Source organism: Phycodurus eques, chromosome 5, assembly GCF_024500275.1.
Source record: "Phycodurus eques isolate BA_2022a chromosome 5, UOR_Pequ_1.1, whole genome shotgun sequence".
NCBI classification, from domain to species: Eukaryota; Metazoa; Chordata; class Actinopteri; order Syngnathiformes; family Syngnathidae; genus Phycodurus; species Phycodurus eques.
The window spans coordinates 12,271,367-12,295,806 of record NC_084529.1 but is presented as its reverse complement, the minus strand read 5'-3'; the positions used below and the strand labels follow the sequence as shown (position 1 = coordinate 12,295,806).

The following is a 24,440-nucleotide window of genomic DNA, read 5'->3' as shown; positions in this document are numbered from 1 at the left end:
CAGTGCAAACTGTAGGCCGGTTCCAAGCCCAGATAAATGCAGAGGGTTGCGTCAGGAAGGGCGTCCGGCTTAAAACTTTGCCAAACAAATATGAGCGTTCATCCAAAGAATTCACACCGGATCGGTCGTGGCCCGGGTTCACAACGTCCGCCACCGGCGCCGTCAACCTGCAGGCCTCCGGTGGAAATTCAGCTACTGTGGGTCGAAGTCAAAGGAAGAGGTGGAAAGCGGATTCTTCGGCAGAAAGAGAAGAGGAAAGCACAGAGCCTACAACTGAATGTGGGGACTTTGAATGTTGGGACTATGACAGGAAAATCTCGGAGTTGGTTGACATGATGATAAGGAGAAAGGTTGATAAATTGTGTGTCCAGGAGACCAGGTGGAAAGGCAGTAAGGCTAGAAGTTTAGGGGCAGGGTTTAAATTATTTTACTATGGTGTAGATGGGAAGAGAAATGGGGTTTATTTTAAAAGAAGAGTTGGCTAAGAATGTCCATCCATCCATCCATTTTCAACACCGCTTATCCTGGTTAGGGTCGCGGGACGCTGGAGCCTATCCCAGCTGACTTCAGGCGAAAGGCGGACTACACCCTGAACTGGTCGCCAGTCAGTCGCAGGGCACATATAGACACGGACAACCATTGACACTCACATTCACAACGTCACTGAGTGGTAACTGAACCCACGCTGCCTGCACCAAAGTCAGGCGAGTGTACCACTACACCATCAGTGACCGCTAAGAATGTCTTGGAGGTGAAAAGAGTATCAGATAGAGTGATGAGGCTGAAACTTGAAATTGAGGGTGTTATGTATAATGTGATTAGTGGCTATGCCCCACAGGTAGGATGTGACCTAGAGGTGAAAGAGAAATTCTGGAAGGAGCGAGGCGAAGTAGTTCTGGGTATCCCAGACAGAGAGAGAGTCGTGATTGGTACAGATTGTAATGGACATGTTGGTGAAGGAAATAGGGGTGATGAAGTAGTGATGGGTAAGTACGGCATCCAGGAAAGGAACTTGGAGTGACAGATGGTGGTAGACTTTGCAAAAAGGATGCAAATGGCTGTAATGAACACTTTTTTCCAGAAGAGGCAGGAACATAGGGTGACCTACAAGAGCAGAGGTAGAAGCACGAAGGTGGATTACATCTTGTGTAGACAATGTAATCTGAAGGAGGTTACCGACTGTAAGTGGGGAGAGTGTGGCTAGACAGCATAGGAAGGTGGTGTGTAAGATGACTCAGGTGGTGGAGAGGAAGATTAGGAAGACAAAGGCAGAGCAGTGAACCATGTGGTAGAAGCTGAGACAGGACGAGTGTTGTGCAGCTTGTCGGGAAGAGGTGAGACAGGCTTTCGGTGGACAGGAGGATCTTCCAGAAGACTGGACCACTGCAGCCAAGGTGATCAGAGAGGCAGGCAGGAGAGTAATTGGTGTATCTTCTGGCAGAAAAGGAGAGAAGGAGACTTGGTGGTGGAACCTCACAGTACAGGAAAAACAAGGAAAAAGGTTAGCTAAGAAAAAGTGGGACACTGAGAGGACCGAGGAGAGGCGAAAGGAATACATTCATATGCGACATAGGGCAAAGGTAGAGGTGGCAAAGGCCAAACAAGAGGCATATGATGACATGTATGCTAGGTTGGACACTAAAGAAGGAGAAAAGGATCTATACAGGCTGGCCAGACAGAGAGATGGGAAGGATGTGCAGCAGGTTAGGGTGATTAAGGATAGAGATGGAAATATGTTGACTGGTGCCAGTAGTGTGCTAGATAGATGGAAAGAATACTTTTAGGAGTTGATGAATGAGGAAAATGAGAGCGAAGGGAGAGTAGAAGAGGCAAGTATGGTGGACCAGGAAGTTGCAATGATTTGTAAGGGGGAAGTTAGAAAGGCATTAATGAGGATGAAAAATATAAAGGAAGTTGGTCCTGATGACATTCCTGTGGAGATATGGAAGCATCTAGGAGAGGTGGCTGTGGAGTTTTTGACCAGCTTGTTCAATAGAATTCTTGCGCCTGAGAAGATGTCTGAGGAATGGAGGAAAAGTGTGGTGGTGCCCATTTTTAAGAACAAGGGTGATGTGCAGAGCTGTGGGAACTATAGAGGAATAAAGTTGATGAGCCACACAATGAAGTTATGGGAAAGAGTAGTGGAGGCTAGATTCAGGACATAAGTGAGTATTTGCGCGCAACAGTATGGTTTCATGCCTAGAAAGAGTACCACAGATGCATTATTTGCCTTGAGGATGTTGATGGAAAAGTACAGAGAAGGTCAGAAGGAGCTACATTGTGTCTTTGTAGATCTAGAGAAAGCCTAGGACAGAGTACCCAGAGAGGAACTGTGGTACTGCATGCGGAGGTCTGGAGTGGCAGAGAAGTATGTTAGAATAATACAGGACATGTTCCAAGGGCGCAGAACAGTGGTGAGGTGTGCTGTAGGTGTGACAGACGAATTTAAGGTGGAGGTGGCACTGCATCAGGGATCCACCCTGAGCCCCTTCCTGTTTGCAGTGGTGATGGATAGGCTGACAGATGAGGTTAGACTGGAATCCCCGTGGACCATGATGTTTGCAGATGACATTGTGATCTGCAGTGAAAGCAGGGAGCAGGTGAAGGAAAAGTTAGAAAGATGGAGGCATGCACTGGAAAGCAGAGGAATGAAGATTAGCCGAAGTAAGGCAGAATATATGTGCATGAATGAGAGGGGTGGTGGGGGAAGAGTGAGGCTACAGGGAGAAGAGATAGCAAGGGTAGAGGACTTCAAATACTTTGGGTCAACCAGCCAGAGCAATGGTGAGTGTGGTCAGGAAGTGAAGAAACAGGTCCAAGCAGGTTGGAATGGGTGGAGGAAGGTGTCAAGTGTGTTATGTGACAGAAGAGTCTCTGCTAGGATGAAGGGCAAAGTCTATAAAATAGTGGTGAGGCCAGCCATGATGTACAGATTAGAGACAGTGGCACTGAAGAGATAATAGGAAGCAGAGCTAGATGTGGCGGTAATGAAGATGTTGAGGTTCGTTCTCGGAGTGACCAGGTTGGATAAAATTAGAAATGAGCTCATCAGAGGGACAGCCAAGGTTCGATGTTTTGGAGACAAAGTTAGAGAGAGCAGACTTCGATGGTTTGGACACGTCCAGAGGAGAAATGGTGAGTATATTGGTAGAAGGATGATGAGGATGGAGCTGCCAGGCAAGAGAGCTAGAGGAAGACCAAAGAGAAGGTTGATGGATGTTGTGAGGGAAGACATGAGGGTAGCTGGTGTTAGAGAGGAGGATGCAGGAGCTAGGCTTACATGGAAAAGGATGACATGCTGTGGCGACCCCTAAAGGGACAAGCTGAAAGGAAAAGAAGAAGAAATAAAGATAAGAAAATGTTGGCTCCGGTTGCACAAAATCTTTGAAATTCTCACAAATGCGTCACTACGAGACCGATGCGAGGGGCCGTATTTACTTCCGTCTACATGGCGTCTCGTGGTTGTGTGCACTCGCAATGTTATGTCCTGTTTTGTGCACATGCGTGTGACGTCACGGACCCATTCCATCCTTAGCAGAAGCCGTATTTGTTTTTGTCATGTGAACCGACTGCATAAAAACATCAGCTTGAACAAAAATATCTGAATTGCATCACGCACTGCAGTGTGAACGTAGCCAAAGTGTGGTGCGAGTACCAGTCGTTGTACGTGGGCTCCCTCTTGGGTATGTGAAATAATCACTGAATTAAATGTTTAAACTGGACATAATGTTACAGTGGCTTAAGCTTTTTTGTTTTATTCCTATACAGTGCATCCAGGTTAGTTTAGCTTTATATTTGTCATATTCATATAAAAAGTAAAATGATAATGTAAATTCCCGTGAAATTAAATATGTTGTGCCTTCGCACTCTTTTAACCCCAGTGTTGACAACTGACTAATAAATACATTCATAAAACACTGACAATCCCAGTGTTGACTGACAGCTTAAAAATGTATTGATTGACAGCCCTAATTTAAATTTATGTACTGCAACTGTTTGTGTGTATAGATATGTTTATAGGTACATGTTTTATTTGTTTTTTGTGTGCAGTACATTTTAATTGAACCCTTATTTAAATAGTTTTTTTTATTTTCCTATATGTAAGCGCAGTGTTAAATGTTCAAACTATGCATAATGTAACAGTGGCTTAGAATAATACTAAATGTAGGAATAACCTACTACGCCATTGTATTTTACTTAGTCATGGGGGCGGTAACTGGGCGGTAACTGAAGAGCTAAGATTTGTTTTAGGTGGTACTTGGTGCAAAAAGTTTGAGAACCACTGGTCTATTGCTTCAGAATAGTGGGACTAAAGTACAAAACTACAAAAGGAACACATACTTATGAAAGTAAGTAGTCAGTGCAATCTTGAACATGTGGCAAAACATTAAATGTCATTGAATTTCCTTGTGGCTTTAAATAGACTGGCAGTTTTCAAAGTGTCCGTTCGTATTTTGTAACTATACTGGAGTTTCAAATCAGCAATTTTCTCTTTCTGGGTAATTCCCAACCATTGTGCCAACATTTTTTTTATCTATTAAAAGGTTGGGAAACAGTGTGACAAGCTCACGAAAACAGCTGCAACCAACAAATACTGTCACTGCCAGCAATTCTTAATTAGACTTTTTTCTATTGATGAACATGAAGTAAACATTTGTTGTACAACTATGAAAAACACAAAATCTAGTTATGAAAAGAAATGTGCACTTTATAATTGATTTTGTTTGAAAAGGGAGCAAAACTAAGCGGTTTGAAAATACAATACAATGCATCTTATGTGAGTTGCCAATTTTGGAAAATGTGTTTGTCAAGTCTTTCTGAATTTTGCCAACTTCTGACATCACCATTTGTTGTGTGTTTGTGGTTGGATGACGTGTCTGCCAGTAGAGGTGCAGCCAGAAAGTTTTTGGTGGGGTGGCCGAAAACCAATGTTTTGCCCAGAGGAGCACTACATTAGGGGCAGCTGCGGAGTGGCCAAGCCCACAGGTGGGGTGGCCACGCCCGAAGGTGGGGGTGGCCACGTCCACCCCTGACCACCTCATAGTGCCGCCCCTGCAGATCAGCTACACTAATTGACAGTATAATTTGGTGGCTCGGTGATGAAGTGCTGCCTACAGGAGTGACAGTAAAGGGTGGGGCAGAAAGGACAGATGTTTTTTGAAACACTCACAAAATAATAACTGGTAGCTGCAAACAAATTGTATTGATATTAATGTGCCCGAGTGCATGCCATCCCTGGACAAGACACTTAACCCACATTGCCTACGAATGAATGTGGTTGGATGTTTGGTGGTGGTCAGAGGGGTCATAGGTGCAGAATGGCAACCACGCTTCCGTCAGACTTCCCCAGGGCAGCTATGGCTACACAAGTAGCATACCACCACCACCCGTGCGTGACTGAGGAGTGAATGAATAATGCATGAAATTGTAAAGCGTCTTTGAGTGCTTAGAAAAGCGCTACAGAAGTGTAATGCATTTTTATTATTAAATAGCATTTGACACAATCAAGTGTGGAAAACGACTTCCATCATGTGGTGTCCGTTTTCTTTGATGCATTTCTAAAAGCGTTGATGGAAGTTGGCTTCCACTTTCTCAAATATTGCTCTGTTGATTTGGTCTTTGGTCTTGTTTGATCTGTTACTATGACCTCCGACTGTTATATTGAGATGATAAATAACTTCTTGGTGCCTGAATTGCGACGAAGACGCGTGCCTATCCGCCGTGTGTTGTTTCAGCAGGATGTTGCAGTGGCTCACACAGCCAGAGTTTCAATGGCCATTGTTCATCCGCCTTTCCGCCTTGACTCAGATATGAATTTAAGTGACATCCCATTCTCTTGAGGACGGATGAGGTTTATAAAACAGTGTTGAGGCCAGCCATGATGTACGGCTTGGAGACAGTGACGCTGAAGAGACAACAGGAGGCAGAGATGGAGGTGGGGATGAAAATGAGGTTCTTTTTACGATTGACCAGATTGGATAAGATTATAAGATTAGAAATGAGGTGAGCAAAGGGACATCTGATGTTAGATGCTTTGGACACAAAGTTATAGAGACCATACTTTTATATTGGTAGAATAACGATGAGGATGGAGCTTTCAGGCAAAAAAAAAAAAAAACGCTACGGGAAGATCTATAAGAGGGCTAGTGAGGAAGATATGAAGGCAATTGGTGTTCGAGAGGAGGATGCAGAAGATGGGCTTAGATGGAAAAACAGTGGTGACCTCTAAGGAAAAGAAGTAGACTGATGTTTTATTTATATTGATACATTAGGCGGCGCTGGAGATCAAGCTTCTCAAGCTTCTCCAATGTGTTAATACGTGACCTACGCCGCCCTCTAGGGTTCATATTGTAAACAAACACGCGAGGCACCTGCTGAAATCGACATTATCAGCTGTTTTAATTCACCTGAAAAAAAATTGTACGCTTGTATGAAAATTGCTCTCCTCTATTTGTGACTCTTGGGTTTCAACCGCGCATTGCAGCTTTAACTTGTGTCTCTTGAAATAAAACAAACAACGTTTCTATTTGATCATGAAAGTTTTGCCGATAAAAATTAAAAAGATTATAGAATTTAAAAAAAGAAAAAAAAGAAAAGAAAAGGTTTGCACCAAATTCACGAAGCAAACTATCCAATTGGGTGTGCCCACACACCGCCAGAGTGTGGCGCTCATGTTTCCGTGCAGGCGGTGCTCACTTGCACCTTTCCGCCAGCTTGGCTAGCCAAAGTCTCCACGCCCTCATGTAGTCACTAGCACCTGCTTCTCTCCTTTTTATATAGCCGCTTGACACACGAGCACACATGATTATTTTTTGGAAATAACATCGGGAGCATTTGTATTTGGGTCATTTCGGCTGCACCAGTCGACCAGGACGCCCCCATCCCGTGTCACGCTTGTCTTCTCTCCGCCACTTGTTGGTTCACGTCTCGACGGTTCCCGTTCCACGCTTGTAAGTACACCTGACTTCATTCGGCTTTAGTGAGCTTGTGTGCCCGCCGCAGATATTGTCCACTGAGCGTGACGCGTTTTGAGGACGTCGCTAATCTCCTTTGTTACCTCGTGAGCGAGCCCGAAGCAGGTGGCTTGGTTTTAAAGTTACAAGAAAATGTTGTTAATGTCGCCGACTTAAGCATGGAAGTATAAGACGCTGTTGTCATTTTAAAGAACATCCGTGACCTAAACTAACAGCGAACAGCCTTGTCTTTGTATCACGCTATTGTCACATGGAATAAACCTTGCAATCCACTTTTGTTGCCTTCAGCTAGGTCCCACGATTTAGAAGGCTTGTTAAAGGTCTTCTCGGGCTTGTCAAAAGTAGCCATATAATGTATGCTCAGGTGAATTCTCAATGTTGTGTACTGTTAACTGGTCCTGTTCAGAAGAACAGCAGTGGTGCATGCAGACTGTTCCTGTTTTGCTTGTATGGAATTAACTCGCCCCCCCCCCCCCCCCCCCCCCCCCTAATTTTCCTCCCCCAGAATCTTGCGAGATTATTGGTGTGATTTGTGTTGGAATGCTGCAGGATCTGACCTTTTTTCACAAGAGGCAAAGCAGCCGGACCCCTGAGCCTTACACTTTCTGAAAGCCTGCTACTCTACGATGCCTTTGAGGCTAAAATGTCTCAAATGAAGCATGTTGTCATGAAAGACAGAGACCAGGATGTTGAAAAGAACTTGGACTGGAGTTATATTGAATGGGTGGGAAATGAAGTTGTCACTTCAGGTGTGGCGAATGCAGAGACCCAAACGGATCGAGGCCCTTTTGAGCACAAGGGGTGCCAAACCAGCAACCCGGTGATAATGCACATCGATCTCACACGGACACACTCCAGGCTGAGGCATTCACCCTTACTAGATCATGACGGCAAGGTAGCACCTCTCTTCCAGTTCGACCGACAGGCTCCCGGCCGCATCTCCACCTCTCCCACCTTGAGGAGGATGAGGAGCACCAGGCGTCCCGTGTTGGACACCCAGGATCCCGCAAGGATGGGTATCACCAAGGAGGAGCCCTCCCCTGCAAGCTTGTCATCGCCTTTACACAGAATAAAGTCTCCCCTCGCCACAAGCCCCCTCCTGTCGAGTGGCGAGCTCTGTCACGACCAGCCGCCAATTTCATCCTGTGGCCGACAGAGAACCAGATCACATAGATCAAAGACCTTTGACAATGGTATTGCTTCCATGAAGCCAGAGTGTCGAAGTGCTCACCCTACTATTGTGAAAGATTTTGGCTTTCTTGATAGTGAATTACAGGTAAGCAGTGGTGTTTTTGTATGTAAAAAAAAAAAAAAAATGGTGCACCACCAACCACGTTGGTAGGCTACACATCAGTACACACTCCGACTGAATGATGTCAAATTTTAGATTTCATGTGTTCAGATGAATGTTTTTTGGGGGGTAAACAGAAGTTCTCATTACCCCAAAAATGTCTGCACAAAATCAAATTTGTTTTTTCATAAAAAGAATAATTCTATAGATCTGCCCCTGCACAGATGGTTGCCAGAAACAGGACTTTAATATAAACACAAATTTCATAATTTCATTTTCTGCTTCTCCCCAACAAAAGCCGTACTTGGCATGCATACAATGGCATGCCCCCAGTTGAGGGGGGCGGGGTGATCAGTGATTCATTTGCATGAGACAGGACCCCCTTAAAACATGCTGATTTTATTTCCTCCCTTAAAAGTGTCTGAGACTTGTGCTGTAATACTTGCTCCTTGGGTTTTTTTGATGAAACTATGTCACAGACATGTTAATACAGGGGTGTCAAACTAATTTTTGTCACGGGCCACATCGTAGTTATGACTTCCCTGGAGGGCTGCTACGACGGTGAACCCATATAAATGAAATATTACCTCATATAATTACATACAGTATACACAACACATTGATGAATAACCAGTTTTGAAATCAGAAGCCTGTAAAATCATGGTTTTCAACTATTACATTTCTTTTTAAAGGGGGATTGGTAACAAAAAAAAAAAAATGCCTGCAACTATCTGTTATTACACCAGAGCACAATGTTCAATTTTGATTTGCTTTCGTGGGCCACATATAATGATGTGGTGGGCCGGATCTGGCCCCTGGGCCACCAGTTTGACGCATGTGTGTTAATAAGACATCTGGGAATTGTTTTAAATTCTGTGGGCGGGAGCAGACTGTTTCTTTTAAATGGGGGGGGGGGGGGCTGCTCATTTGCTCCTCCTCCTCATATCCCTTATACCACTGGGGGAAATTGAACCCAGGGCCCTTAAATCTCCGGCCGCATTACACTATGCAATGTAGTCTGGTGTGTATTTTAATCCACAGCCAGTAAATTAAATTGTTACACATTCCTTCTTTGTGGAAGTCCTATCAGGCTCATTCTTCCTTGCCCCCCTGTGGTGGTCATCTACAATGCAGGCTTTTGACAGCCAATGAATCAGCAGTTACATGCACTGACAGCTCGGACCGAGCCCACTGCCCGACGAGCCCTGGGAAGTGCTCTCCCTGGGCCCCCGTTCACGGCAGTCAGCAGTCACCCAATAATGGAGGGGTCAGTGAGCGATAGAAGAAGATAATAGGAGATCTTTTCATCAGCTCCTGCTATTCAACAGAGCACATTCTCAATGGAGTTCTGGCATTCTCTTCAAATATCGTGATGCTTTTGAACCTGAGCGACCACTTAAAACACTGTTTCAAATTTGAATGTCTTTGAAAGTGATATAATGGCAGCATTTGCTAGAAGAGCACTCTGCATTGCCCATGGAATGCCGAGTGTACCCAAAAACAAAGCTATACCGTGGGTTTTACCCCTGTTAAGGCTATGTTTTCATCGCCGTTAACAGGATTAGGCAAAAAAAAAAAAAAAAAAAAAGTACTTGACCGATTTTTACAAAACTGTGTGTTTTGGCACATGGGCCAAGGAAAACATATTGGGGCATGTTCAGATAAATCTTTAGATCTTTTTTTTTTTTTTTCAGCATCCCACAAGGTTGTTTTTATTAATGGCATATTAATTCCTATTACATCATTTAGGAATGTCAAGGATGTACATTGTGTATATATCATGCATGCAAATTCGCCATTTTGAACTCAAAATAGTAAATCGTATTCATCCGATGAGTTTTTCATGGGGGGTGTCGCCGTCACTGACGTCATAGGCTGGTTCGTACTCCTTGAACGCTGGCAGCTAGATCCATTCCACACAGCCACCATCCGCACACAGATGTAATTGTGAATATTACTCTGCGACGGACTAATATGCGGCCTGAGGTTCCGCCTGTCCGCTCGAAATCGAAATCACGCGAGACTAGAAAAAAACTTCCGCTGCTTCTGCTGTTAAGAAGCTTTTACTCCATTACCGTGATCTAAATGTCGCTTGCTACTTTGATCAATTTTTGCTTATTTATCAACTATTTCGTGCGCGAGACTTCGACTTCCGCATCGGGCGCTGTTTGCGTCATCCAATTTAAGCGCTATTGATGTTTAAGTCTAGTTCACCAATCAAACGACACGAGTCACATGACCTCACAATGTCTTCCATTGGGCTTCCCAGACAGGTATTCACACTAAATAAGCATGCCCCGCTGATCGACGTGCGTACGTCGCGGCCATGTTGGGAAGGTCGTCGTTTACCATAAGGCAACGGCGCACTACTCTTGTTTACATTTAGACGAACAAAAACAACAGCTTTCATGTATTGTAGTATTTGTCTGGCACTGTCTGCCCAAACACGATCACTTTTAACTTGAGAAAACACCCTTCAGTAAAAAATTTTGGGGTAGTTTTGACTGTGCACACACAGCAACATCAGAATTTGTACATTTACATTTTATTTTGTAATTTTTTTTAATTGAGGTTCATGCTGTGGTAAAAAAAAACCAAATAAAAAGTTACTCACTATTTACTCAGCACCTGAGTAATAATTTCCCTGTTTACCTTTTACTCAAGTAATTTTTTTGAGCTACTTTTTACTTGAGTCACATTATTGTCAAGTAAAGGTACTCTTACTTGAGGACAATGTTTGGCTACTCTACCCACCTCTGGAGCGGACATCCTCTGTTGCTACTCTTATGTTTAAGCAACATTTTTGCTCATCAGATCAGCCATTGTGGTATTTGTTGCGCTGTTTTTTTCGCATTGAGGTGCTGCGGGTCCGGGCCCTGGTTGTGGTCCGAAGTGGAACCGCGAAGCACACGTAACATCGGCGACAAGAGCTGATGCGCTAGTACATCTTGTATCAATTAGGAAACGCGGCTACAATTATCTAATTAGTTTACTGATGTTAAATGTATTAAGCAACAAAGCACTGTTAAGGATTATGTCACAACACAGAATGAACAAACTTCAAATTCATAAATGGCCAATAAAAACTGAAAAATATTGTACTTAATACTTTCCTAGAGGATGCATTTTTTGATGCATTTTCTTTTCCAGAATGAGAGTGCTTAATGAGGAGGCTGCTATTCATGTGGCACAGCTTGAACCTGGCATCAAGTGCAGGTGGAGATGGGCGTGGCTCAAATTGGAGGCCAGATTAAAAAAAAAAAAAGCAAAGAAATTATGCAAATTTCATTTTAATCTTAAATTTGTACATCAACATGTACGTGAGCGGTGTAAATTAATTTTTCTGCATGAAGAATATATATATATATATATATATATTTTTTTTTTTTTTGCCTTATTGTACTCTTTAGAGTCTTCCAGATTGCTTAATTCATGTTAAAATAAAAAAGAATTCTCTGTGGGGGCTCAGGAGATTCCCCCCACTCCCCTCTATAATGTTTTTTTTGGGTCACCTTTTTCATGCCTTTTGGTCTTTGCATGTCTGATATATACATAATTGAAAGTTGGTGATGATCCAGTTTTGACCTTGATGATGACCTTGGAATTTGCCACTGACTGCATTGTCCTCTTTTTGCAGGAGAAGGAGCATCGTCCTCATAGGTGAGTGTTTTGCATGCTGAGTAAGCATCATCCCATAAACCTTTGACCTTTTGAGGGGAAACTGTTTGAATATCAGGAATGTATGAACTAGGCTTTACACGATCTGGATTTTTGGGACCGATCAGCGAGTTTAAAAAAACGATAACCGATCACCGATACAATCACAAGATGAAGGAATGTGTCTATTTAAATGACATGTTCATTTACTGTATATACTTGTGTACTTAACTGCTCCAAAAATTATATTTACAAAAAAGAATGTATCTTTGTTCCTCTATTTATGCCAGTGAGGCAGATGGACAGACAGAACAAATGAATGGTCTTCTATTAGATGGCAGGAAGTAAATACAGTAATTAATGTATCCACTTTTTGTGAAATTTTTGTTTGTTGGTGTGCCGTGAAATTTTTCAATTATAAAATATGTTCCTTGGCTCCATAAAGGTTGGAAATCACTGCTCTAGTCAGATCGTGTATTCTAATCAGTCAGGTCAAACCAACATTACATGACCGAAATAATGGGTGCTAACTTACTGTAATTAAATTACTTTATTTTTAATGAAATTACTTCACCCACACCGAAACTTTAGAGCACAGGTGTCGGGGCAGATCCGGCCTGCCACATCATTTTATGTGGCCTGTGAAGGCAAATCAAACTTGCTAATTGTGTTCTGGTGTAACAACATTGAGATATTTGCAAGCATTTTTTTGTTACCAATCCCCCTTTGAAAACACATGTCATCGTGGAGAAACTTGTTTATATTGGCTTCTGATTTCAAAACTCGTTACTCATCAATGTGTTATGTATACTGTATGTAATTATAGGTGGTAATCTTTTGTTTATTTGGGTTCACAGTTGTAGCGGTCCTCCGCTACAAATGTCATAACTATGATGTGGCCCGTGACAAAAATGTGTTTGACAGCCCTGCTTTAGAGCATGATTCGACAGAATGGCGGCATGTTTACGTTCAACCGTTTGTGGTACCACTAGCTTGCTCGGCTACATAAAATTTTATTGCCTGATTGTGAGCCTTATCGTATTAAAAGTACGGGAACATACCTCAAGCAACCCTTAAATGAGCGTACTCTCCTGTCCTGAGCACCGGTGACCACCAACACACATTTTTCCCCATTTTGTCCTTATAATACAAAGTCGATGCGCTCCACTCTTGTTGTCGTCGCCACGGTAATGAGTGTATCCGGTCGCATTTGAGTTGGCAAGCTAAAGCCCAATGATCGTAAAAAACGGGATATGGTGGTATCGGAATACACAATTTTATTGCAGTAGTCTGACAGTGCAATCGTGAAAGAGCAAATTTGTCTTGTAGTCTGATCCGGGCTGTCTCTTACATTTTGTTTGTCCCAGACCCCCGACATGTTTATTTATTTAAATAACTTTATTAGCCGTCAGATATTTACACTACTACGTCAAAAGACACACGACAAGGCTAAAAATAAACTAACTTTTGGATTCAAATATACTGTGCACACGGCGAATTATGATCGGCATAAAATGTTAAATATCGGCCGATACCGATCAAATCGGTGTAAAGTCTAGTATGAACCTACCCTTCCTCCCTCCTTTTGTCTCTAATTGTCACGATGAGCTGGCTTTGTGATGACTGGACGTTAGCACAAAAACATAATCCGCCCCACCTTGTTCTGGCACTTTGAGGGCCTTGCCTTATGTCTCTGGGCACCCATGAACAAGGATGATGGGACCTCTTATTTAAGGAGCCCCATTGAACATTCTTTGTCACTCGTGTCTTTGTTAGTGGAGCACAGTTAAGTTTTGAGAGTCCCATGGTTATGTGTGGACTAGACAAACCCTCATTAATGCTGTTTTCTCTTACTGCCACCCACACCCCTCCTAATGGGCGACTGAACTGTTCCCTGGCTGGATAATTAGGCAGCTATTGTCTCTTTAATTACACCCTGGCACTGCGCCGCTTACAGTGGCCGAGCCCTGCAAAGGCATTGGCGTAGGTCGTTTTGTTTCCGTGCATCATTATTTCTCTTGTTGAGCAAGGAACAAAGCACCTATTTTTCCAAGTACCCACAGTGGACACAGAGGCGGCTTTCTGAGTGGCCACAAAGCAACAGCATGTCATTGTGAGGATGCTGCAGAATGAAGCGCATGCACATGCTCTGACCTGGTTTGCGGGCAGTGTTCGTGCCCCTTCTTCCAATCTCATTAGGCCTGTATCCTCCTCAGGTGCTGCTGCCCACTCGCTATTATCTCATTAAACGTTGAGGCGGTATTACTTTACCTGAAAGGATCAGTTTTCACTTTCACAGTTCAACAAGAGTGAATGCCACTAACTTACCCGAGTGCATTGATTCCTGCCTGCAGGCATTTGTGCTTGCTTGACAAATGAGCTAGCTCAACTGTAGAAATGTAACTTCAGCTTATTGTGCTCTACGAGGAAGAAAATAAATTACCACTACTGCTTTGCATGTTGTATGTGACATCGTTCCTCTTTCTTGTGCTTCCTCTTACGTTTATTATTATGAACACTAACTTGAATTTGTAAGTGGAGCTTCACGATGAGTTCTACTTTCATTAAGTGCATGTTGCTTAAATAAGCTTGTTTACAGCACATTAGAAACAATGATCTGCTTTCATCAGTTCTTGTTGCTCTTAACCTTTTGTCAGTGTTAGGAAGTGAAACCTCAGAGAGTTGTCAAGGGTCACTGGCCAACTGTCACGACATGTCAAGCTGGTGCAAGTGAACCTTTACTTCTGCAGAAGCAGCCTGTGCTGTGTAAATAGTTTGAGAGAGTAGTTCTTGGTAGTGTTGTGTTGTGGCAGTTCCCCCATCCTGTGATTTATTGGCAATCAGCATATTCCTTGAGGTATCCTAACACCCCTTCCGGCTGGAAGAAAACAAAAAACATGCTTTGCAACATTTATGTGGAAATGTAAAAAATACAAAAAAGTCCATATTGAACCAACTTGTCTATCTGAGAAATTTGGCTTTCTGTACGTGTGAAATGGCACATTAATTTCAAAGCATGACTGAATGACAATGATGATATGCTTATGTTTACACTCTCCCGTAATCACCACAGTTGATATATTAAAACACTTGAGAACAGTAGCTGCGTGAGCTTTGCCTTGGGCTAAACGGCACACCTGTTTCATTTATTTATTTGTATTTATTTTTTGTTCCCCAGCCACAGACATGCCTCGGTAACTCACTGTGGAAGGCCACCAAGAGGATTAGAAGTGCCACAGAGCAATGCCGTGACTCATTTAGCACAAATGGGGTGATACTTTTGACACTGAGCATTTCCATCTAAAGGCCAGAAACATACCACTTTGTTTTGATAATTTTTCTCTGTTCCGCACTTGTTGTAAATAGCCACTTTACCGCACAGTGCAGATGGTATTTCACTGGCATTTCAGGAAGAATGATTCCTGGAATTTAGTCATTTCCTCCTGACGTACAGGAAATATCATCTCTAACAAAGCTGCATTGCTTGTATAAATTTGACGGGACTAATCGAAATACATGAGCCATGAAACACTTTTGTGTTATTTAATTTAGCTAGAAGAGCACCTCGTTTAGATTTTCTGTCTACTTCAGTCTACAGGAAAGGAGGCGGAGCTCTGTAGTCGTCAGTTTACCTGGCTTGGATGTTTCACCTGGAGACCTGTTTGTATCTAATGGAGCAGCTGACATGCTAAACAACTTTTCTGGTAACACGAATTCTTCCAGTGCACTATATGTTGTCTCACCATCTGGGCAGAATGCCAGTGATAACTTTCACTTTACTGCTTTCACACGACATGTCAGTCCAAACATCTCTTGTCTTTATCTGCCAGGTAAGCTCATCAATCATGCTTTCCTGCTACTTTGTTCTTGTGTGTTGCTCCAGGAATCAAATTGCAATTGTCGTTAACACTTTTAGAACGGAGCAGAGATGCATGCTTCTAATATTTTCACCAGATTTATTTTAGTAATGATTTGTAAACATTTTTAAACTTGGCAGTCCTCAATCCCATCAAAGCAGGAAGCTCTCTCACATAGGACAACTAACTTTCTAACTACAGTTTTCCAGCACATTGTTCAGGTTCATATTATTTTGTATATTCTCCCTTGCTCCCTTTGTAATGATCGCCGTTTGATGTATTTATTTTTGCAGACACAAAGAAGTCAAAGTGGCCTTTTTCAAGGCGTAGCACAGTGAGTCATATTTATGTTAGAGTGGCTGTTGTGTACTGTATGCCTGTGTGTTCATGGGGTTCCTAATCCCTTTTTCCTATTAGAGTTTGCAATTGGCGGAAATGCCCACTGTAAGACCTGAGCCAAATTGGTTAGTTTACATTTTGAGTATGCAAGACTGGGCTTGAATGCGCACGGCCGCCTGCTAACACATTTTTTGTTTGCTTAACACAAACACACACAATGACACTTTTTTTTTTTAAAGGTGTGCCTTTTTAACTTTCAGACTAAAGGGAAGTCCCAAACAGGAATGTCGGTGTCTGATATTGAACGATATCTTTCAACAGCAGAAATTCAGGACTGGAGGAACTGTGACCTTCAGAAATATAAGGTGAGAAATGGCCTCTGTCAGGAGCACCTGAAGCACCACGCTATTTGTTGTGTAAATACCGCTCCCTGTGCTGCGAGTGATTTTCAATTCCCACGTTATTCAAGTTGAGATACTAAGGCATCCAGATTTGCAATCCAAATAAAATCTGTGTTGAACGTGCCACTCTGAAATAACAAATTGTGCAAGAACCTGATTTTCTAGGCGGTAACCATCCACCATATAAAAATAAATACACACTGCATATGCTTGAGTGGATCAGCATGGTGGGAGGAACATCACAGAATGTGATCAATGTTTTCCACAAACAAAGGAGAGAAGAGGAAAGATAATGGACCTCTCACTTTCACCCTCTGTAGTTTGATACAAATTTCTTGGCATGAGCTATATACACTTTGGTCATTTTTGTCCAGGACTACACCGTGGCAGAGTTCCTGCAGGACCAGTCCTCCCAGTGGAGCGCCACCTCTGACCCTGTTGCCTTTAAAAGACAAGAGGCCATCTGGGAGCTTTTCACCAGCGAGTGCGTTTACTTCTTGGATCAGCTCATGGTTCTCAAAGAGGTGATTTTTCTCCGCACAATGCGTCCTAACACAGAAATATACACACAGCACTGCAAACAAACACACCAAACCCAGACGAAAACCCAACACCTGCTGCTTTGTTCTTTGCATCTTCCCTATGAATTCCGGACTCAAAGTCTTTTGGTTGTCTGTGCTTTAGAGCTTCGGATTACAAACGAGTACAACATTAGTATGTCTAAGCCGATTGTCTGTCTGACTCCTTTGTTGCATTCAGGTGTTTTTGGCGACACTTAGAAACCTTCAGATGAGATCCTGCCTGGCTGATATTGACACCTGGAGGCTGTTTGCAAACCTCAGTGAGCTTTGCTTGGTGAGCTTGAATGCAAACACAGCAAGCGGGCCTGATAACTTTGCACGTAACACATCAATAAATCATCCCAAACGTCGTTGCATTATCAGTCTATTGTGCAGTGTAAATGACAACGCTTTTATTTCAGCAACTAGGCAAAATAATTATAATACTCTCCTCCCCCAGCTTAGAAACCACAAAAGAGATGTCTAGAAGTGCTACAAAAACTTAACACGGACACAATAACCTGTTTTACATGGAGCCTTGTATTCCCATTAGAATCTGGTTAGAAGCCCAAACCAAAAAAAAATAATACTCCATATGAACACCTCAATGATATAAATAAACAGGCCGAATCTGAATGGAATTTCATTTGGTTTCAGAGGGGTGGAATAGTCATACAGCAGCTGAAATAAATATTTAACACGTCACTGTTTTTCTCAGATACATTTCCAAAAGTGTTATTGACATGAACATTTCATTGATTGAAAAGTAACTCCCTATTTTAAAATACTTTTATTCATATGTTGTAATATTTTTCTAAATGTGTTTGTATATGTTCCATGATAAAAGGAGCAAGTCTATTCTACCAAACCAACGACTTTGGAAGAACTTGAAGGGCGAATATGAGAAGTTATGTCTTCCATCCCACAAGAGTTCTTGTAAAATCAGTTAATGCGTTTCCCAGGCGGCTTGAGAAACTGGTGGCTAATGCTGGCGCCCATATCGAATTTTAAATAAAACTCCACGCAATACACTTTCTTCTCATGGTCATTTCTTGTAAGAATTACAGTTCAGTACAGTACTGAAAAATAGGGAGTTACTTTTCAATCACCTTGTAAACCTGATGAGTTGTTCCTGGGTGGGGGAGGGGGGATCGGTCACCGTCGCCGTCATCGGCGGTTTTGTACTCCTTGAACGCTGGCAGCTAGCGGTAACAGTACTTTTACTCCATTACAATGATCTAAATGTTGTTCGATACTTCTATCCATTGTTTGTTGTTGTTTTTTTTTGGTTTTCTTTTGTCCTGTTAGGTCAAACAGAATGGAAGCTCGGTATCCCTTTTATGCCGGAACAGTTTTACTGTGTCACAGTGGAGTTTTTAAGCTTCCGCTGTGGTTTCTTAGTATTATAATTGAAGTTCATTGAGAATCAGAGTCAATCAGTCGAACCGAACAAAGATTCTAAAGGGGAGAGAGAAACAAAGACAACAAAAGGCAAAGCACTAACTGAAAACAAGATGAGGAAAGTAAATCATTCTATATCTAGAACAATGACAGATTAGATATTAGTGTTGTATTGGGCAATAGTGCTCCACCCTGTGAGGGAAGGACAGGACAAGACGCCCAACGCCAAGCAGTCATCCAGCTCGGGGGAGCCCGGCCTCAGGAGCACCGCCATGCAACTAAGTAAAAACCCACCTCCCCACTGTTTTTATGACTCCCAGGTCCCCGACTGGCAGTCATTGGCCCTACCCCGTATCAGTGCCCCCCCCCACCCCGCCCCCCGAGTAGTGTGGTGCATTAAAATCTGGAGAGGTCAGTGAGCCAAGGGTGGTGGGGTGGGCTCCCAGGCACTGCTGCCTAACAGCTCCCCCACCACCCACGACCCACCGCCCCCTCAGAGATGAGTGTATGTGGTGTATTAAAACGTGGGGAGTGTGTGTGATGCATTTAAAATCCAGGGCGGAGGGGCAGGGTGCGCGGACCGGGAAACAGCACACACATGCTGAAACCCGGATTGACACCCACACCTTCCCAATCCCATACCAGCCCCCCAGGAACCCTTTGATATGTATATGTGAGGAAAATATATATACAGTGAGTGGTGTGAGCGTGTGCTGAGTGATTAAGAGGCATGGCTTTTATTTATCAATTATTTCTTATCAATTATATCTTATTTCGTACGTGAGATTTTCTGCATTGGGCGCTGTTTCAATTTAATTTAAGCGCTAGTGACATTTAAGTCTAGTTCACCAATCAAACAACAAAAGAAAGTCACATGACCTTACACAAAGTCTTGTATGGTTTCCCGGGCATAGGTATCAACACTTAAATAATCCAGCCCGGCTGATCGTCGTGCCTTGATGGCCACCATTTTGGGAAGGTCGTCGTTAACCTGTAGGCAACGACGCGCTACTCTTGTTTACATTTAGACGAACAAAAATAAGTTTTCTTGTATTGTAGTATTTGTCTGGCACTGTCTGCCCAAACGTGGATATTTCAGATCACTTATAACTTGAGAAAAAATCATGCTGTAAATTGCAAATGTTTTTTTGTTGATTTTATTTTTTTATTGTTTGTGCTATTTACTCATTATGTGAGTAAATATTTCAGTGTACTTTTTACTCTTAAATATTTTTTTGGGGAGAACTACTTTTTACTTGAGTCACATTATTGTCAAGTAACAGTACTCTTACTTGAGTACAATGTTTGGCTACTATACCCACCTCTGGAGCGGACATCCTCTATTGCTACTCTTATGTTTGAGCAACATTTTTGCTCATCAGATCAGCCAGTGTCGTATTTGTTGCACTGGTCTTTTGCATTTTTGTGTTGTGGTGCTGCGGGTCGTGGCCCTGGTTGTGGTCCCGGCGGAACCGCGAAGCATACGTAACATCGGCAACGAGCTGATGAGCTAGTACATCATGTATTAATTAGGAAACGCGCCTACAATTATCTAATTAGTTTTATGTTAATGTTAAATGTTTTAAGCGACAGAGCAATGTTAGGGATTATGTCACAACACAGAATGAACTAATTTCAAAATCAGAAATGGCCAATAAAAACAGAAAAATATTGTATTTAATATTTTCCTGGAGGAGGCATGCCAAAACAAAAAAAGCAAAGAAATGAGGCAAATTTAATTTAATCTTACATTTTTACATCAACATGTATTTGAGCCGTGTAAATAAATGTTTTTCTGAGTGTTCAAAATGTGATTTATGCCTTTTTGTACTTTTCAGTCTTTCAGATTGCTTAATTTATGTTAAGTTAAAATAAATTCTCTGCGGGGCCCCGGGGGATACGCCCCACACCCCCACTACAATGTTTTGTTCACTTTTTTCATGCCTTTGGTGTTTGCATGTCTGTTACACACACCTTAATTTCTGAGTTTATTTGTTCTACTTTCTTTGTATTACTTGGGTTGTTCCCAACATCTGGTGAACTTTTCAGGTATAGCATAGCACCATTGGAAGTATATTTAGTAAGCAAAATGGTGACGTTAAATACTTATTTCAGCAGCTGTATATAGTATGCTGTGTCGTAATATAGTATAGCTATAGTACAGTATACAGTTCAATCCGTATAGTCAGGCTGCGTTCTGTCCGTGCACGCTCTGCCTCGCAGTGATGTCGGATTTGAAAATATGGCGGCTTCCTACCAGAGCTGCTCTGTGATGGAGAGCTTGTTTTTAACTACTTGTAACTTGTTTTCATAAAGCTGTTGCTTTAATGTGTAAATACAATCACAAGCTGTGTTAAATAAACAACTGACCTCTATCTTGATAAATCACGTGATGTTCACATTGATCTGTGCATGTTAGATGTCTGTAACACAGCTATTCCGATTAAATGTAGTACATATGTATACACCAAATCGGCATAGATCACGTCACATGTAAACAGTTGACGAGATCTTCAATCCGAATGATTTCAGTCAGAATGACAAAAAAAGTCTGCATTCAAACCCGGCTAATGTCATGCGTGAGACACCTCTGGATGGATGCCATGAGCCCTGTGGCTTGATCATTTAAGAACAACTCATTTGCTGATTGTGAAAAATATTTTATTAGATGCCTTGTTCTTGCAACAAGGAAGTATGTCTTTGTATGGTGTGATGTGTTATATAGTGCATAGTCACTGGACACACCATGTTTTTCATTGCAGGTGAGCTTTGGTTTCCTTAACAATCTCCTGCGCGTCATCAAGGACTCGTTGGATGTCACCGATGGTAACCGAGCCACTCTGCTAGAGCTGTTGAGCAAAGTAAGACTCCAGTCCACTGCCACTCATTTCTAGATTTCTTACACATTAGCAAAACAAATTATTTCACATCAACATTTTGACTTGATTCCTGAATGTACAGGGCATTTTGTTTTTTTGGGGGAGGGGTGGGGGAATTATTTTGATTTAGATAGGCAGTAGGAGCAGCTAGACATTGACAATTAAAATGCCACCTTTGAGTCACAAATCAAAGAAAGGCTTGCAGGGTGACTCATGAGTTCCCATAGGCCTCTTCCCAAAGTATTTGATGTCATTTAAAACCATTAAATACATCAGCCACGTGCGTTATTTTCCTTTGGATGAGTTGACAACTTGACATTGTGTGCCAGACAGAAAGATAGACAGATAACAATGTCTCAGCATTCAATGGAGGGACAGAACTGTGTGTGAGCAGTTACTACCGTTGCATGCAAATGCTCAGCTGGCATGAACAACAAAACCATTACATGACACATCAAGGTGCTGGTAGGGAAAAAGCTTCAATGGCAAAGCAAATGAAAACAAAGAGGGACAACAAATTAAAGTACAATTAAAACTGCGTACAGTGCAAGAAATATTTAAGTGGGAAAAAAAGAAGGCTTTTTAACCTGGACTTAAAACATTCACACGTGGGACTGACGTCACTTCTGTTGGCAATTTATTCCATTTGTGTGCAGCATAATAGTTAAATGCTGCTTCACCATGTTTGCTTTGGACTCTGTGCTCCACTATTTGACCTGAGTCTGTCGATCTCAGAGCCCTACTGGGTTTATATCATTAGCATTTCTTTCATGTATTCAGGACTTAAATCATTTAGTGATTTAGAGACCAGAAGCAGAACTTTAAAATCTAGTCAAAAACTGACTGGGAGGGAGTGTAAAGACTTCTGAATTGGAGTAATATGCTCTGACCTCTTTTTTCTGGTCAGAACCCGAGCTGCAGCTGTTTAATGCTCTTTTTGGGGAGTCCAGTCAGAAGACCATTACAATAGTCAAGTTTACGTGAGATAAAAGCATGGATGAGCTTCTCCTGGTCTGCCTGGCAAATGCAAGCCCTCACTCTGGATATGTTTTTCAGATGGTAGGAGGCAGTTTTAGTAACTGATTTGATATGACTGTTGAAAGTCAGGTCGGAATCTATCAGTACACCAAGGTTTTGGACTTGGTCTTTTTTTTTTTAAAGAGAGTGACTCCAGGTATTTACTAACAGCAATCCTCGTTATTGCCTAAAACAATTATCTCAGTTTTGTTGTGGTTTATCCATCTGTCCATTTTCTGTACAGGTTTATTCACAATTGAAGAAAATTTTCGCTCATCCAGTTATGTTTGAGACAGTGACACAACACCTCAATTGAGTCATCTGGGGACACTGCTAGATAGACTGTGTGTCATCTGCATAGCTATGATAGTCACAATTAAAGTTCTGAAGAATTTGACCCAAGGATAGCATATACAGGCTGAACAGGAGGGGTCCAAGAACTGATCCTTGAGGGGGGACCCCATAGGTCATTGCCATTTGATGAGAATTAACACTTCTAATTGTTACAAAATAACTCTTCCTCCAGGTCGGACCTGAACCGTTTAAGGACTGTTCCATTTAGTCCTACCCATGTTTCCAACCTGTTCAGCAGTATATTATAATCTGCTGTATCAAAAGCAGGCGGCACGGTGGACGACTGGTTAGAGCGTCTGCCTCACAGTTCTGAGGACCTGGGTTCAATCCCTCGCCCCGCCTGTGTGGAATTTGCATGTTCTCCCCGTGCCTGCGTGGGTTTTCTCCGGGCACCCCTGTTTCCTCCCACATCCCAAAAACATGCGTGGTAGGTTAATTGACAACTCTAAATTGCCCGTAGGTGTGAATATGAGTGTGAATGGTTGTTTGTTTATGTGTGCGCTGCGATTGGCTGGCAACCAGTTCAGGGTGTACTCCGCCTCCTGCCCGATGACAGCTGGAATAGGCTACAGCACGCCCGCTACCCTAGTGAGGAGAAGCGGCTCAGAAAATGGATGGGTGGATGGATGTATCAAGACGCACTGAGATCCAACAAGACCAGAATTGACACCTTTCTCGAGTCATTATTCAACCTTATGTCATTTAGCACTTTGATAAGAGCAGATTCTGTACTGTGATGAGTTTGGAAACCTGATTTGAAATGTGTCAAAAAGTCAATTTAAGTTAAAGACATTCGTGAGTTGATTAAAAACCACTTTCTCAACAATCTTGGCGATGAAAGGGAGATGGGTCTATAGCGTGCTAACATCGAAGTGTCCAGCGTTTTATTTTTTAGAAGATGCTTGATGGCAGCTACTTTAAGAGCTTTCGGAAACTCGCCTGACTGAAGTGAGCAATTGATTATTTGCTGCAAATCGGCTAGCACAGACTTCGCAATAGCTTTGAAAAAGGCAGATGGGATTGAGTCAAGACAGCTCGAGGGTTTTAACTGCTGAACCGTTTTCTATACAGTTTTTGGTACACTGTATCAAATTCTGACATGGTAATATAATTTTTTCTGGGTGGCTTCAGATGTAGTATTTTATAATTTTGCTGATTTGTGCTGATATTTAACCTGATTGATTGTATTTTTTCACTAAAATAAGCAAATTAATTCCATTTATCTGCTGTTAGGAGTTCTGGAGCTATCTGATTCTGGGGTTTGTGAGCTTGTCAACCACAGCAAACAGAGTGGGAGTATTGTTGAAGTTCTGACTAACTCTTGGTTAAAAATTAGACACTTTGTCTGTAGAGGTCATAGTCAATTTGGAGTTTAGGTTTTCTCCACTCACATTCTGCTTTTCTACACTTGAATCTAGAGGTCTTTACCATCATTGTGCTCCTCCATGGTGTTCTAGGTCGCCTCAAGATTGTCTTAGTTTTAATAGGAGCGACAGCATTCATGACATTTGAGATTTTTCAGGTGAAATTATCCAAAAGTTCATCAACTGTCTCAGCATTCACAGTTTGTGGCACAGCTATGGTCTCCATAAACTTAGTGGCGGGACTTTCATTTATGTACCTTTTCTTAATAGACATAGAGGTTGTCTGAACTTTTGGAAGAATCTGTAATTCAATGAATACACAAAAATGGTCAGAAATAGCCATATC

At 42.2% G+C, this 24,440-nt stretch overlaps 1 protein-coding gene across 5 annotated transcripts in view; it reads left to right on the top strand.

Moving 5' to 3' along the window:
- The first annotated feature begins 7,533 nt into the window (after positions 1 to 7,533).
- Positions 7,534 to 24,440, top strand: part of plekhg7 (pleckstrin homology domain containing, family G (with RhoGef domain) member 7) — a 29,463-nt gene continuing 12,556 nt past the window's right edge. Inside the window, exons 1-9 of one of the 5 annotated variants that reach the window (XM_061677544.1) lie at positions 7,534 to 8,250; positions 11,903 to 11,925; positions 15,101 to 15,193; positions 15,514 to 15,626; positions 16,073 to 16,113; positions 16,379 to 16,483; positions 16,894 to 17,043; positions 17,279 to 17,374; positions 21,243 to 21,341. In XM_061677544.1, coding sequence (XP_061533528.1) covers positions 7,618 to 8,250; positions 11,903 to 11,925; positions 15,101 to 15,193; positions 15,514 to 15,626; positions 16,073 to 16,113; positions 16,379 to 16,483; positions 16,894 to 17,043; positions 17,279 to 17,374; positions 21,243 to 21,341 — 1,353 coding nt within the window. In that variant the 5' untranslated portion in view covers positions 7,534 to 7,617. Of the gene's footprint in view, positions 8,251 to 11,902; positions 11,926 to 15,100; positions 15,194 to 15,513; positions 15,753 to 16,072; positions 16,114 to 16,378; positions 16,484 to 16,893; positions 17,044 to 17,278; positions 17,375 to 21,242; positions 21,342 to 24,440 lie in introns of all 5 variants that reach the window. The other 4 variants (XM_061677542.1, XM_061677539.1, XM_061677541.1 and 1 more) reach the window with 4 other exon arrangements.